Here is a 15,920-nt window from a genome sequence, read left to right on the forward strand (position 1 = left end):
AGTCAAACTAGCCAACTCAAGAAAGAAGCTTTAGTTTGAAAATCCACGAATAATAATCCAATAGAACGTGGCTAGAAGCCTATAGAAGCTGTTAGTTTTTATCGCATTGCAACCGTTGACTGGTCAAACACGCCGCTTTTCCATGAGCCTGTTGGGTCACTCCACCGAAGAAGCTTTTTGTTGGCCATGAGTTTAGACTTGAATAGAGCTTTACCTTCTATCAGCTTAATAGTGCTCTGAGCTGCTGTCCTCGAGAACAAGCGTTCGAAAACTCCACCGAAGAAGCTTAAGCTTTTTGTTGGCCGTGAGTTTAGGCTTGAATAGAGCTTTACAATCTATCAGCTTAATAGTGCTCTGAACTGCTGTCCTCGAGAACAAGCGTTCGAAAACTCCACCAAAGAAGATTTTTGCTGGCCGTGAGTTTAGACTTGAATAGAGCTTTACCTTCTATCAGCTTAATAGTGCTCTGAGCCGCTGTCCTCGAGAACAAGCGTTCGAAAATAGGTTGTTTACTCTATTTACACATGAGTCACAACAAGTTGAAAATAACCAGCTACGTAGCTTAGCACAATCCTCACCAAGTTAAGTACGTGAGATCCAATCATCCAGCATCCTCGTCCTAGATCCTAGTCTTCCTCTGTCATAGATCTAGAGATTATTCTCTGCTACTCGTTTTACCACGAGGTCAACATTGCATTGCGCATGTGCAGTACAAATTAACACTGGGTGTGTTTTAGTTGGGCGTGACAGAACACACCTAGATCAGGGCAAGGGTCACGCCCTATTATGTGCTTTTTTCCCCCTTAGATCCAGTTGATGAAATCGATGGATATCAAATCTATTTCAGGTCCAGAATTAGAAGTAAGTAACTCTTGTGTTTCAGTCAAATCCATGCATTTCAATGCTCCTAGCAGTCTCCCAGCAATCTTGATCATCCATCCCAGGCCCAGTCAAGAGCCAAGCTTCCAGACAGTGTTTCAGACAAACTGGCCAGAGCACGGGTGCTCAAAGAAGAGGGAAATGCAGTCTTTAAGCGACAAGAATGGAAGAAAGCCATCAAAAAATACCACCATTCTTTAATGTACGCAAAAGGGGTGACTGATCGTCCTGATAAGTTGATGGGGTTGGCCATACCTACAAAGTTCGATAAGCCTACGAAAGAAGAGGAGAGAGAAGCTGAAGAATTATTGGTGTCCGTGCACAATAACATTGCAGGTGTGTGTGTGGCTGAGCATGGATGAAGTGGTGTTGGTGGTGTTATTGATCATGCACAACTATTTTTGCAGCTTGTCTTGTGAAAGTCTGTGACTGGGAGAAAGCTAGGAACCATACTTCAAAGGTGCCGTATAGCATGTATATTTCGAGGGTATAAATCTTCGTGGTTTTCGCTGATCAAGCATTTATCGCGAACATTTATACCAATATCACATGCATGCATGCTGCAGAAAGGCTGCTATTTCGCGAAAGTTTATACCCTTGAAATACAGTGGTGTAGCCAGGATTTTGGGAAGGGCAGGGCTCAAATCCATTGAGCAGGGCCAGAAGGCGCTGAATAGCTTGAAAAAAAAGGTCGTCACTTTTCATCAGCAGTAAGCATGCGCATGTAGATGGCCCTGCCCACATTTCCATTGAATGACATCATTCTAGTAACTACGCATGCATGCAGTAGTGTGCAGAATAGATCAAGCTGAGAGTTGGAGTTGATGAAACACAAAAGGGGGGGGCTCTAGCCCCGTCAGCCCCCCTCTGCCTACGCCACTGAAATATACCCGCTGTACGGTATGCATGTGCAGGTTTTTTCCTTAGACTCATAGTGTTTTGCTTGAACAATTTGATCCTCAACTTCTAGTTCTTGTAAGTACATGTATTGAGGGGAGTGATCGCCCCCCCTCGCATATTCATTAATAAACATTTGTACTGCTATATATACGTGTAAGTTGAAATTGCACTAGAATCAATCTAGGGCCCTCAAATATAAAAAAAATGGCACTACTCTTCAGTGTATGCATGTGCCGTGGAGGGATTTGCCCCCTACATTTTTCATTTGCCCAATTTTTCCCCCTGACTCAAAATCCTGGATGCGGCCCTGCATGTGTACTATGCCAGAGGCGAATACTAGCCTAGTTGGAAGTAGCCCTGCTGAGTTAGTTTAAATCCTCCCTGGCAGGTGCTTCATCTGCGCCCTGGGAACGTGAAGGCCCTGTTCAGACAAGGACTGTGTTGCCTCAACTTAGGCAGGCTGGACCAGGCTGGAGAACTGTTGAGAAAGGCAGAGACCATCGACCCCAAAGGTACACATTTTACTTGTATTCGTTCTGGAAAACTACTAGAGTTGTGCTAGCCTTGTTTTCAGGACTACATGTACATAGCATTATTATATTAGAAAGAATTCAGCCTGGAAACGAGGCTCTCGAGTTAAGTTGTACAGTCATTGTTCCACTATAATTCAATGTTTTCAAATGTTTAGATGCAGGCATAAAAAAGCAGTTGCAGGTGCTACAGCGAAAAGAATTAGAGCAGGCCAAAACTGAGAAGAAAATGTGTCAAGCAATGTTTGCACATGATTAATAATTAGCTGACAAATAATTATTTTTTCTCACCAATTTTCATTGTGATTAACATATTCATGACCTGTTAATGGATCCGGAAAGGAAGCCGTTATAAAGGGAAGATCCCTTCATAGAGATTGCATATCGAAAGGTTTTATAATAGACTAGACAGTTAGATCTAAACTTGAAGAATGGCTGCCTCCAGCTCAAGTAACAACTCTAGTTCAGCACCTGGAAGACCACAAGATGTAAGAGTACAATCTGTATGTAATTATTCATAGAGAAATATACTTCCAAGGCTGTACGTACATGTAGTAGCTATATTCATGGTTTTTGTAGCTATAGCTATAATTATAGCTAGTAGCAATATAGAGCCTAGGTGTTATGAGTGTACTTCTGTGTTCTTGTGCAGGAGAGCCCTGGACCACGACAACCTATAGCCACTGTTGCTGGGGACCTGGTTAAACGTAAGGGCTAAAAGGCTTCGCCTTTCATGCCTTTGGGTGTGGGAGGTGGGTCAGGTGGCATATACGGCACCGGATGTAATTTTGAAGGGGGAGGGGTTCGGGTTAGCTTAGGAAAATAACAAGAATTAGGCGTGTCCACATCCGGTGCCGTATATGCCACCTGATCCTGGGAGGTTCCATAATTATTATGTGTGGTAGGCTGCGGTTAATTGATCTCTTGATAGCTGTAGCTGATCGTCAATAATTGTTACATGCATGTCACATGACAGGCCGAGAGGATGGCGAGTTGGACTGGGAGACCCTGGGCAAAGTACTCACTGCTAGCGTACTAGGAGAGGTGAGTAGAACATCTGGAGTTATAAGTCATCTCTAGTGGTCAACCTTGCATGGGTAGACCAACAATGATAATAATGATATAGGTGCAGTAATCAATCAAACATCAGGGCTTATTGTTCCAACTGTGTTGTGTATTGTGAAGAGTGGCACACAGGCTAGATTTTATATAGTACATACATGTTGTGTACAACTGTATTAAACTGATTTTCTTGTGTTGAGTGCATGATTACTCAAGGGTGTAGAGTTGTTCCCAAGCGAGCTCACACATTTTGTTTGCGTACTTTCAGTCATATGATCAAAACAACCTTCCATATTTGGTGCTAGCCAGATTGTTTTGGAAAGTGCATGGATAATTGTTAGTCTCACTGGCCATGTAATATGCAAGAAATAGCAAAAGTTTGAACTTCATTCTTACATGTTGCCAGCGTGAGTACCGCCACATTGGAAGGGCTGAATTAAAGTAATTATGTTGAAATAAGCACACAAAACAATATTTATGACCACAGGCGCTCTTCATATCGTATGCAGACTTTAAGTACGGTAGGATGACTAGGGGCAGCAACTTGGACATTGACTGGAAGTGAGTTAAATTAAGTCTCTTTACACACACACCTATAAAAAACAAAACAACTTGTGCTTACTCCATAGGTTTGCTTATGAAGACAAGGAAGTGATTGTGCTGAGGAAAGATGTGGCATCTACCAGCGGACAAAACTTAATTTGGTAATTATACCGTGCTTGTAATGTTTCATTGTTGTTTTAGTATAATTATATAATTTTAGATCATGTTTGTCATAAATACTGCAATCTGATTGGTTAGAGGAAATGTTCTATCCAATTTAGAAAATCATGTACTTCAATAGAAAATCATGTACTTCAATAGAAAATCATGTACTTCACTTAGAAAATCATGTAGCAAAGATTAGATAAGAACATTCAAATCTGATTGGCTAAATACTCATGGTTGCTATGATCTAAAATGCTTAGACACTGTTTAGGAAGTTTCCACATGATTTAGAAGTCCTCAGGGCTAGTAGAACCCTCACTGCGTTCGGGATACTACAACCAGCCCTTTGGGCTTCTAAATCATGTAGAAACTTCCTAAACAGTGTCTAACTATTATATAGTCATTGCAAGTGAAAGTTACTCACTCTGTTTAGAAAATCCCACACACTACTTACACTGTTATTCACATTAGCAATAAACTTAATGGACAGTTGACTTGTGATTCTTTCAACTGTTTTTTATTATTATTTTGTACGTAGTACATCTGAGCCTCAATTATCCGATCTGGCGTCCCCATCTCATCCGGATGGCTGAAGTAGCGAGCTATACTGCTAGGCTAAGCTGAAGCGTTTAGCTACCTCCGCTATCAGCAACGCCATAGCTTTCCAACCACGTGGACACTTCATATGCATGTGCTAGTTGGTTTTTGCTATGGAATCATCATCTGGTTTTGGATGATCGAGTCTCAACTGTAGGAACTTTTAAAGTCTACTATGTTCTGAAATTGATCATGAACTCCATTATGATAGAAGAAGCAATTAAGCTTTATGTTAGCTCATGCATTGTATTTATGACCAGTGGTGCAAGATTCAAATTGAAGTCCCTATTAAAAACCTGTAGTTCTACGAATGACATATACGTGTCATATAATTACGTGCAGCTTTGCTGGTCGTGGTGTTATAAACTATCCAGTGGAGCATGTGGCATCCATCATCATGAACATCAACTATTTGAACCAGTGGAACAAATTTTTAACGGTAAGCAGCTAATATTTTCTTTGCATGGGCGTTCTCCCATTTTGTTTTTGTACTCTAGTAATTGTAATTCAGATGTTTACTGTAGTTAAGTACTTTTTAGCTGTACTATTTATAATCCCCTGTTGTCGTAGCTTAGGTACCGTAGAAAATGATTAGCGTATGCGTTAATGGAGTCAATAGCAGAGCTCTATGCGCTTATAATGCAGTCGTTTTCGAGCCCCACCCAGTAACCGAATGTCTCTGTGACGAGGGATGACTAGATAGCTAGCTAGAAAGTGAGCAGGCTAGGCAAGCAGTCAACCCTTTATCATACTACATTATGTTATCGTTCACATTTAAATTCATATTAGGCCCATAATATTCACAATATGCAATCTGGAGGCTCCAAATAATATAATGAAGCTACGTACCCCACAACAAGCTAGATTAAGAATCTAGTAAATAGAAGTTCAAGGTTCACAGCACAGTGGAACCTCCCATAACTGACCTTCCCACTAGAGGACAACATCTCTATAAAGGACACTAGGCACGGATTGAAATCAATAGAATCAACTTCCCACAAGCGGTCCTTGATTCCGAACAGAGGAAAGCTTCGTGCTCCCAACTGACCAACTTTTGTGCAAAACTGCCTCTTATAACGGACAAACAGGAAACCACACCCACATTGTATGTCCAATACCGTATTACTAGAATGTTTTGCGGGCATTAAACATTTGGGAACTTTGCGAGGGTTGATCAATTCACAACAATAAAATTTGTAAATTATTACTAGTAAATACACACGATCCTTGCCAGAACGCAATAGTTAGATCGCAAAGGTTTTTCACCCGCAAAATATTCTAGTAATATGGCATGGTAGAGGTCGTTTGTTATGAGGGGTGAGTAGTGCCAAAAGGAGGATGTTTTTAGGAGGGGGTGTTTGTTTGGTGGCGGCGGGTGATTACTTGCTGGCGGCGGCTTAACTTCGAAGGTGGCGGCGGCTTAACCTCGAAGGTGGCGGAGGCTGTTTCCTTCTTCTATCTATGGTGGCGGCTAGTGTTTTTTGGTGGCGGCATGGAGTGTAGAGACTCTATCTACGGTGGCGGCGGCTTAACCTCGAGGTTATGTCGGGTTTACTTGGTGGAGGCGGCTTAGCCTCGAATATATTAATGTAGATGTGAATAAGATAATGTTGTACCACTTGACCTTTAAAGTTATCTTGGCAGACTACTTCTCAAGCTTGTTTTTAGTGTCTGGGAGGGATTGTGGAGTGGTCAAGACCAGTCCAGACAGTTGCTCTAGCGCTGACCTGATATCAGGCTGCTCATGGTCTCGAGGCTAGCTAGCACAGGAGCAACCCTCTGTTTCTCTATTAGCTAAGGTCAAGTGGTTCTAACCTCATCTATATTCACGGCTGGCCTTTACATTTTCGAGGCTAAGCCGCCGCCACCAACCACATTGCCGTCACCAACTGACACTCGCCGCCACCCTGGAAGTTACGCCGCCGCCAACAACTGACACCTGCCGCCGCCGCCTCCTAACACAGCAAATTCGTTTTCTTTTGGCACTATTCACCTCTCATAGTTTGTAATGTTATTGCTAATCATATTGCCATTACTGGCTTACTGCAAAGAATGCTTTATATATTTGATTTCAGCAAGTTCCTTAGCTTCTTAAACTAGTGGGTCCATACAGACCATACTGTTTATAATTCTTTGATATGGCTATAAATAGTAACTTAAATGAACCTCCGAAAAGAGGGCGAAAGCTCTGCTCCCTAAGTGTCCATAATTTTATTTGGATGTTCCACTGTACTTGTGTGTGTTTTGGAGAGCTTCCATTTGAGCCTGAGGGGGAGATCAAAAACAATTAAATTGACCGTAATAAAAACATACCAGGAACTGGAACAAAAAAGGTCGAGCCCCATGTCTCAGCATGATAATTATGATCAAAATAACATGCCCAGATGTCCTTCCAGGTGGATATCACCAGCTATATAGCTACCATCCACTGTACAAGCTAGCTAGCTCATTGATAAACGAAGTTAGCTAAATTAATATCCTTCGCATAGTTGCTGAGCATGCACTTAAAATAAAGACACGCTTATATCGAGTAAGCGCTAATTATCCAGTTTCTACGATAGTAGACAATAAAGCACAACTTCTAGTGATAAATTGTATTGGGTGTGAACAGTTCGAGTCATTTTTACTGCACGATGATGACAGAATCTTTCTACTTTCACGAAAAGTATTTGTTTATCTCACATGCGTGTTTTTGCACTATCCAGGAGTATCGGGTGGTAAAGGAAATATCGAGTACTGAGAGCTCAAGAGACCACCTGCTATACTTCTTGCACGAGAACAATAAATGCTTTGTCAGAGCACGAAGAGACTTTCTTATGTATTCCCATTCTACATTCAGGGTACGTAAGTGTAAAGGTCCCCATATTTGTTTATGGGCACTCACTGCATGTTGGCAATTTCTGCTAATGGTGTAGATAAATTATGTAACCACGTTCAAAGCTTTCGGTATGAGACAAAGCATATTTCTTTGATACCTGGTTTGTGAAGAGGATACTGTTATGCTATTAGATAGTGTTTATCCAACAGCATATTAATGCTGTGATAATCGTACAAAGAAGTATTTTTGACTGTTTATTTTACGCTGCTAATCCGTCTCAACAGGAGGACGGAAAATTTGTCAACTGTGGCATCTCAATTGATCACCCGTGCTGTCCACTAGTAAGAGGTACCATCAGAGCAAATGTCAGTTAGGGAAGATTGGGGGGCATCCAGCACTTGCATGCCACTAGAGAGTCAGAGAGAGGGTATAGAACATAGCCTATAACCGTGCATCGGATGAAACGCGTGATCAATTAATGATAAAAACTATTACTGCCCGAGGCAAGTAGCGGCTCCGGGCACTATCGATTGGTCAAGTTACCAAGCAGGAAGTTAATTTCCTTACTTTCTGATGCAAGGTTATGCTATGTTTGATATTCTCTCTCTTTAAATGGACTCTTGCCATTAGTGTATACATGTGGCTGCAGTATGCAGACTTAATTATCATTGCTGTAATAGGTATTTGTATGCACCAATGGTGTGTCATGAAATCAGTATAGTTTTGACTCTAAGTTATTCTCCCTCTAAGTGCATAAATTATTATCGTCTCCTGTTCCTGTAGGTGTGTCTTGGGTCTGGGTGGATGCTGGAGCCCTATGAGGACAACCCAGGAAAAACCCTGGTTACATACATTGCAAATGTACGCAAGCTGGTTATGGTTATGGTTTCATGGTTATGCACATTTCCCTTTGTCTACATCAGGTGGTCTGTTACTCAGGTTGTCTGTCTGTGTACATACAGATCATACCGAAACCTAAAATGCTCTGTAAACAATCTGAAAGTTTACTAATAGCTCGCAAATATACATGGATTACATGGATTATAATCAGCGATTATTTTCACTACAGATTGATCTTCGTACCCCACTCTCCACCTCTTTAACGAGTCGACTGTTGGAGTCCCAACCCCTCACCATATACTACCTCAAGAAGTTTGTGAAATCGTTAAACAAGGTCACAAGAGGTCTTTCTCCAGCGCGCAGAACTTCAAGGATTGAAGCAGATCTGGAAACCTCACTCACAAGTACTGTAAATGGAACAGATTCATTTTTCGGTGTTGACAGTCAGCGCTGTACTTTGTATCGAGAGCAAATGGGTGTTGATCATTTCATGGGAGCAAGCAAAACATCTTTAAAGAAACACGACGAGTTTTCAGATGAAGATGACTGCTCTTCAGCTTCCAGAAGTAATTCACATGCTAGAAGTAGCAGCGCACTGTCTCAGGACTCTTAGCTCTCAACTGATATTGAGTGTGTGTGTGTGTGTGTGTGTGTTTCCTTAACAATAATCATTGATCAAACCCACATTAATTGTGGGAGGGCACCACTATTAATTAAACCACGCTACCAAGAGTGTATGAATAATACTCTTGATGCCACACGTACGTACACAAGTCTAGTGTAATAGCATCTTTATTTACATGATATGGCAACCAGTGTAGGAGCTCGTTCTGCTGTTGATAAGGTAATCTGATATACATGCATGCATGGGTATAGATCTACCGGCATATAACTCTTTTTATAAGCAGCTCTAGATCTACATTGTAGAACCATAGGCAGAACAATTAAAGTGTAATAGTAAAAGATCTTGTAATAATTATCTAGATGTCACATAAACTCAGCTAGCTAGATAGAGAATAATTATATGCAGGTAACCAAGTCCATTTCTGGTACAAACTGCACTGTTGAAGTGTATGCTGGTGAGTGACTCAATGTCTGTGTCATCATGCTGATAAACATATTAAACATAGACCGAGAAGGAGACATTGACTGGAACTGTGTGGGAGAGATGGGGATTAAACATGTCACCGAGGAGGTACTGTATGAATACTTTAGTAGGTTATTTTCGTGAAATATTAAACTTGCATGGTAATCATAAATTTTAATTACTCACTGTATATTATGATAGTATACATTCACTATAGAGCTAGACGACATGGGATAATTATAGCCTATAAGGGTGAAACCTCTATAAAACGGACACCATTGCATAGGGAACAGTCTTTTGGCCGTCATAATTATAGTCTTTGTTGAGAGGTGTCGATTGCCAACCACATGCATGTTCTGAGTCAATTCCTGCTACAAATAAATCTTGGAGCTTTGTTAACTGCTTCTCTAACTCATACAAGCTTTAAAAACGCTGTAGGGACAAGCTACATGCAGCTAGGTTCACGTCTGTGCAAAATAATGCTATCTCGGCAATCATTTTCTGCTAAATCTGGGTGTGGGCTATTAATTCGTTTTGGGAGATTCTTTTCCATTACTAAAACTGATTGGGGACTAGAAAGCTGCTTGCTATATATGGAGTAGGGAGATGGTTGCTCCTGAGAGGTTGCTTTACATTGAAGTCATGTTTCAATCCGGACCTGAGCTCTTGGCCGTTTTATAGCGTGTGGTTGCTCTTCACTGTAATCAGAAAATTTGGCAGAGTTTTGGCAAGTTTTACCAAAGATCACCAATAAAACCGACAATGTTGAAGCTAAGCGACAGGGCACACGTCATTATGTCTCGGTGCGCATGCACAAGCGAGGTATACAGTAGTGTGTTTGTGTGTCTGTATGTATGTCTGTCTGCATGTGTAGACTGCTACAGCTGCTTAAGGGTGCCCGCACATAGTAACAAATTGACATAATTTAACCACAAAAATGCAACGTTTAGATCCTGAGACTTGCACACGCAGTATTTAATTTCAATGCGTGCGCTAGTATAGTAGTAACCACAAGTAACAACATAGTGGTTTTGTGAGAATGTCTTCAATTAAATTAACTACAAGCTGCAAAAGAAAATCAGGTAACTACACAAACTAATAAATCAATAACAAAATAACACAATCCAATAAATACAGAGCCAGATTTGTAGCAAAGGAGTGCCTTCAGTAGTAGATGGGAGAAACGTAAGTGTGCCAATAGACCCCAGTCTCAGTACAATCAGCACGAGTGTCCGAGTTCCTCAACTAGCATTAGTCACACAGCAGGTTGGATTGTCTTTTAATGTTAATACACACTGTCTTCATTTGTGTCGAGTGGAGACGTTTCTCTTCAGTGCTTTAGACGTGTACTATCCACGATTCGAGCTGTTCATGGCACTATCCAGTGTTGTCCTTTCTCCTCAATGGCCACCTGCATGTTGATACGTCCGGTTGAGTGGCTGGTTGGGTCTTCCACCATGTTCCAGCACACAATGGCATCGCATCCTTCAGAAGCTGGAGATCCTTGCCACCAAGTTAGCAGAATGGTCCTGTGGTCAGGTACGAAAAAAATATTGTGAACAGGGGTGATGACAAAAATAAGTTGGTTCCTATGGATGGATTCTACCTGACCCGGTGCCACTACATAATTATTCACTGTACATGCACATGTATTGTCCAGATGAAGGGGACAGTCACCTTTCTGGCAAAAAACTTGGGATGGAGGACCTATACTTACAAACACGCTAGGAACTCGTCTGGAAGGTTGGCAATCTGTGTTATTATTTATTTTATGTATCACACTCACAGAAGCTCATTTCCAGATGTCCTGGCGATGGAGGCAGTTACGACACACCATTCACTGATCAGCTGCCTCCCCAACCTCCCTATTCGGTCTGCTAATAAGCAGATGGAGCTGTGTGGACCTCACAAAAGCGGAGGTTCCACCAATCTGATGCCCGGGGAAGCCAAGCATTACTGCAGCCCAGACAAAGAGACTGGTCCAACTTGGCCTGGAGCACAGCACTCTGGTGACACTGAGGTCCAAGAGTGGTATTACACACAGGCTTTCATGGAAGCTCTGAAGGGGAAGGGAGTGAAAAGCAAGGCCCTGTGTATCAAGCTAGCAAAGCTAGTTCATAGTTTACCTTCAAAGTCCATCAAAACAGCAGCCAACCCTGGCAGAAGTCTATGAGCCAGCCAATTGTCAGCACTGTCTGTAGCCCCAGCGTTGCCTATCTCTTCTCTTCAGGCTACTAACAAATTAATGGCTCTTGATCTTCAACGCTAATTCTGCACTCTACGCACGCAATTGGGGCGTGGTCTACAGGCTTACGTCTTAATTTATACTCTAGCGTACACGTACGCTAGAGCCAGATATAAAAAGTGTTCGATCTGACTATCTACGTACAGGACTTGGTCTATATTTAGCATGCTGCTATAATTAGGTAAGGTGAACAAAGTTACGGGCTGACTTTGTCCATATACGGTCTAGATTTTTCTCTAGAGGGTGTGTCATGACAAAAAATTCTCATAAATAGATAACAAAGGGATTTTACAACAAAAGCTCTTCGTAATGTTGAAGCAGAGATACAAAAGAAAGGGGATTGGAAACGAAATTTTTACGAAATTTTTGCGTGAAGCATTCCGCGTTATAGGGCGTGGCTAAAACTACAAAGGATTATATTTATAGTCAGCATGCTCATTACCAGTCTTGACTGCTCTACAATGTGCTGTACATACAAACAGTGAAATTGATCATTTTTAATGTTGATTTTTCTAAAAAGTAAAGAGAATTTAGCTCTAAAAAGTCGACTAAGCCATGCAGCCACTATTACTAGACAAATAAATGCTATGCAAGAAGAAATAGCCTTTACTATGAAGTCGTAGGAGGGACAGGCCCGTGGCGTGTCTAAAAGTATACTAAAGCAGTTTGAAGGACTATACTGCAAACGTTTATGAACAGTACAGCTTATCTATAGCATGAAGCCATTCTATGTAGCACTTAGATACATAATAACCAAGTCAAGCAATGTCCTTTGCTGTTTTGACTTCACAGGAGGGACAGAGAAAAGTTGACATAGAGTAATTCAAGCTAAACTCAAAAAAATTGGAAACAGAGTAAAGACAACGGACTTAGAGCTTGTCAGTGGTATAAGCTTACTTCTCTCAAGTATCTCCCAGGCCCTGAGTGATCTCTAGTGGATAGGAGAGCTAGAAACCAGGGATATAAAACTTTTCCATGTAATTATTTGCGAGCGCAATAATTACACGGAGTGCTTCACCGGATGTCAGTCCTTTTACATAGGGCGTGGGCGGTCGTTTCCAATCCCCTTTCTTTTGTATCTCTGGTTGAAGAGCTGTGTGTAGTGCACCTGCAAACAAACAATCAAGTCCATAGCTCTACTGGTTCCCTAAGCGGAACTTCTTTTAGCTATATGATGAAAATCAAGTGTAAAATCTGTTGTCATCATCCTTTCCTCTCCATTTTTGGAATGCACACTAGTAGAGTGTTGCTTCATAATCCTGTGAAGGATCCATGTCTCCCCTGCAGGTAGTTTCATAGTTAGCTTTCCCTAGCAACGTGTGTGTGGGCGTACGTGGGCGTAGGTGTTCCAGCACCCTTAAGGATCAATGAACAGTTTCTGTAGGCGTCTTAAGTCATAGATTTTATTCGTGGATTTGTAAAATAATGCTTCGTTCTCGAGTTATGCCTGGTTTTGCTTACTTGGAATGTTATTGCAGCCTTTTCAGAAGAGTGCATAGCAAAATGTGTCCATGGAGTGTTGCTATTTTACTTAGTAGTTAGCTCTGCAGTAGCTGCAAGATGATAATTAAGAGAGCTGCTTTACTGATGCAGCAGCTAGCTTTTAGACTTTTTAGAGTCGGCAATCAATGTTCAAACCAGGAGAGCTGGAAAGTGGTCCTCTCACAGACAATGACCAAGGGTTAAGCAGAACTTTCTGGAAAATAATACAGTGCAAACCTTCCTCCTTGTCTGAACTATATATAGAGCTGCATAAATAAATTCGATCAAAACAATCAATTATCGACTGTCTAGAACTGCTGGCTAACTGCAACTTGAATATTGATAGGCTAACACCTATAGGCTACATGTGGCAGTTTAAAATCAGTCAATAATCATGCGTAATTATTAGGCCTTGACAAATAATGCTTTTTTTCTTTTTGACTATTCTCAAAAGGTCATCCTATTATTCCAGTTTGGTGTACCTGTTTAAAGACATCACTCTCATTCTGAAAAGCAATTTGTTTGTAGTTGTATTGTAGCATTACAGAAAGTGAAATATAATCCTAGTGCTGAGTGTTGCAAAACTGAAACTACTCCTCCATGCCTGCCTAGTGGCTAGTGCTTACAGTACAGATCTATTGTAATGATGTCTAGCTAATTAATTGTACGTAATTTACAGGATTTGTGCATGCGCACACTCACCAATATTGATTGCTATACCATGCAGGCAGTGTTTGGCAAAATGGCTGGGGGCCTTACAAATATGACACGTGCACCCCTAACTAATAATTATCTCGCATGCGACGCTATATGTACCTAGCTACTATATATAGCTAGAACTGCCTAACTAAGTAGTGTATTATGGCCTAAAGTTAAGCAGTAAAATTCTTATACTGACAGTAAGACAATCGTTTGTCTCTTTTTTATGTGTCTTTGGCCATTTTTTTCAACGTTGAAGTATAGGCAGCCTCGATTAAACCACAGGAAAACACGGATGGGTATTCGAGGCGCTTTTGTTGCCAATCCCTCTCTTCCTGTATTTATGATTAGACTGATACAAAATTATGCAGCAATAATTATTACCGATGATATATATCTGTGATCAGTAGCAATAGCTAGTAGCTTTATGTTTTGTAGCTTTGACACATTCACTGAGGCATCAGCAACTGCAGTGCTTTCATTTTATACAGTAGCCACACCCGAGACGCCAATGGCTTATTTGCCATTATCAAAGTTTCTCGTTCTGCAGTATTTATTTGATCCAGACATTACCATGCGTCATTTACATTTTACTGGCATGCATGCGTGTCTAACTATTATAGACTGCAAGTGTGGCTGCGCTGGTTGACTTCAAGTTTGGGCAGGGCTCAAAAAGTCCTACTCATAGATCCCGAAAGAGTCAAACTCCCACTGAATGGAGGTAAAACACATGAGGCAATGCATGCATGGGTTGAATGTTAGCTGCGGCATGTATGAATTCTACAGGTTTGTCCATGAGAAACACGACATAATGGTCTTCAAAAAGCCCGTCAGGAGTTCTTCCACAATGTGAGTAACAATAAGCAGTGATCATGCATCTTGCTCTAAATTTTTTACCTGTAGCTTCATGGGTCGAGGAGTAATTAATTCTCCACTGCGGACAGTGGCAGAGTTCTTGAAGAATGTAGACAATAACTTCACCTGGGACAACCTGCTTGTTGTATGATGATATATATAGTTATAAGTGTATATATAGATCAACTAGAAGAATTATTGTTTTGCTCAGGGAATTACATCTTTTTGTGTGTAGGAAGCAAGGTATGTGAGGACGCTATCAGAGAGTGAAAGTCAAGCTGATTACATTGGTGAGTGCATGGTGTGTATTGCAGGTGCATAAGTTGGATCAGATTCAGATACCCAGTATATCTATTATGTACATGTATTGAACAGAACAATGCTTATTTTTTCTATAGGATATCAACGTTTTGAGTCCACAAAATGTTTCTTGCAGACCAACAGAGACATGCTCTACTATGTGAGGTGCCTTTATAAGGTAATAGATTTCTCAATCAAAGGTGTTTTTACTTTGCTCGATATAATTATGCTTAGGATGGTAACTACATTCAAGCCGGAGTTTCAGTGGATGATCCAGAATATGTGATCCCTGCTAGCTTGAAGAGAATTGAGGTTTGTAATCAGTTAAACAAAAACTCCTTAGACATGCATTCCATGCTATACATTAGATTCGCTTGGGAACTGGTTGGTATCTAGAGCCTTACAATGGAAGCAGCAGCAAAACACTCGTCACATATATTGGAGATGTAAGCTGGGTTTTAATTTGCGTGTCTTAATTATTTTGACATCTATATAATTATATAGACGGACCTCAAAGGTATTCCAAACTTCATGATGAACCAAGTACTGAAAAGACACCCACTTGCTCTTCGCTACATCCGCTACCAACTTACCGAAAGACCGCAAATAGAATCACAATCGGATCCTGAGCTGGAACTGACAATCCGTTCGTCTAGGTACCAGCCTGTTGATCACGATGAGTCTGCGGACAGCAGTAAACGATATCAGGATAACTTACCAGTGAACCATTTTTTAACTAGAGCATCAGAAAAACAACAGTAACCGCTAGATGTTTATGTTATATACACAATCATGCATGCATTGTTCATATTACATAGCTTAACGCTCTATGTATATATATTGACGCTGCTTTTATAATATCTGCACCATATACTAGCTTAGTATGCAGATTGGTTGGAGTTGACATATACTGCCCTT

General features: G+C 41.0%; 2 protein-coding genes and 1 long non-coding RNA gene across 10 annotated transcripts; 2 read left to right on the top strand and 1 right to left on the bottom strand.

Moving 5' to 3' along the window:
- Positions 1-744: 744 nt before the first annotated feature.
- LOC135348993 (steroidogenic acute regulatory protein, mitochondrial-like) lies at positions 745-9,018 on the top strand. Of its 8 annotated transcripts, none has more exons than XM_064547434.1 (14): positions 745-861; positions 915-1,215; positions 1,287-1,339; positions 2,168-2,797; positions 2,962-3,016; positions 3,286-3,353; positions 3,859-3,932; positions 4,001-4,075; positions 5,019-5,115; positions 7,382-7,516; positions 7,779-7,859; positions 8,278-8,355; positions 8,564-8,874; positions 8,937-9,018. In XM_064547434.1, the coding sequence occupies exons 4-14, from the start codon at positions 2,741-2,743 to the stop codon at positions 8,956-8,958; spliced, it is 1,053 nt and encodes a 350-aa protein (XP_064403504.1). In that variant the 5' UTR covers positions 745-861; positions 915-1,215; positions 1,287-1,339; positions 2,168-2,740; the 3' UTR covers positions 8,959-9,018. The 8 variants fall into 8 exon arrangements, with proteins under 8 accessions (XP_064403504.1, XP_064403500.1, XP_064403499.1 ...); XM_064547430.1 differs by having other exon boundaries at positions 2,168-2,291; positions 2,468-2,797; positions 8,564-9,018; XM_064547429.1 differs by having other exon boundaries at positions 8,564-9,018.
- Positions 9,019-9,046: 28 nt separating this feature from the next.
- Positions 9,047-15,860, top strand: LOC135348997 (uncharacterized). The gene is made up of 11 exons (XM_064547444.1): positions 9,047-9,178; positions 9,365-9,413; positions 9,465-9,529; positions 14,471-14,568; positions 14,634-14,696; positions 14,751-14,847; positions 14,938-14,992; positions 15,101-15,180; positions 15,237-15,314; positions 15,371-15,448; positions 15,507-15,860. Exons 1-11 carry the CDS (start codon positions 9,140-9,142, stop codon positions 15,762-15,764), a joined length of 960 nt encoding a protein of 319 aa, XP_064403514.1. The 5' UTR covers positions 9,047-9,139; the 3' UTR covers positions 15,765-15,860.
- LOC135348998 (uncharacterized) lies at positions 10,352-12,004 on the bottom strand. Its single transcript, XR_010398839.1, has 3 exons — positions 11,548-12,004; positions 11,208-11,480; positions 10,352-10,950 (listed from the first exon to the last, which is right to left on the bottom strand). It is a non-coding gene; the product is annotated as an uncharacterized LOC135348998 (long non-coding RNA).
- Positions 15,861-15,920: the final 60 nt, after the last annotated feature.

The sequence above is a fragment of the Halichondria panicea genome, chromosome 15 (assembly GCF_963675165.1).
Source record: "Halichondria panicea chromosome 15, odHalPani1.1, whole genome shotgun sequence".
Taxonomy (NCBI): Eukaryota; Metazoa; Porifera; class Demospongiae; order Suberitida; family Halichondriidae; genus Halichondria; species Halichondria panicea.

Excerpts from the sequence above, each read along its gene's own strand:
- LOC135348993 (XM_064547429.1), top strand. The coding sequence starts at position 2,741 with ATGGCTGCCTCCAGCTCAAGTAACAACTCTAGTTCAGCACCTGGAAGA. Across the intron at positions 4,076-5,018 it reads AGCGGACAAAACTTAATTTG|CTTTGCTGGTCGTGGTGTTA; the intron begins GTAATTATACCG and ends AATTACGTGCAG. Across the intron at positions 7,860-8,277 it reads GAGGTACCATCAGAGCAAAT|GTGTGTCTTGGGTCTGGGTG; the intron begins GTCAGTTAGGGA and ends CTGTTCCTGTAG.
- LOC135348997 (XM_064547444.1), top strand. The coding sequence starts at position 9,140 with ATGGCAACCAGTGTAGGAGCTCGTTCTGCTGTTGATAAG. Across the intron at positions 9,530-14,470 it reads TTAAACATGTCACCGAGGAG|ACTGCAAGTGTGGCTGCGCT; the intron begins GTACTGTATGAA and ends TAACTATTATAG. Across the intron at positions 14,993-15,100 it reads AAGTCAAGCTGATTACATTG|GATATCAACGTTTTGAGTCC; the intron begins GTGAGTGCATGG and ends TTTTTTCTATAG.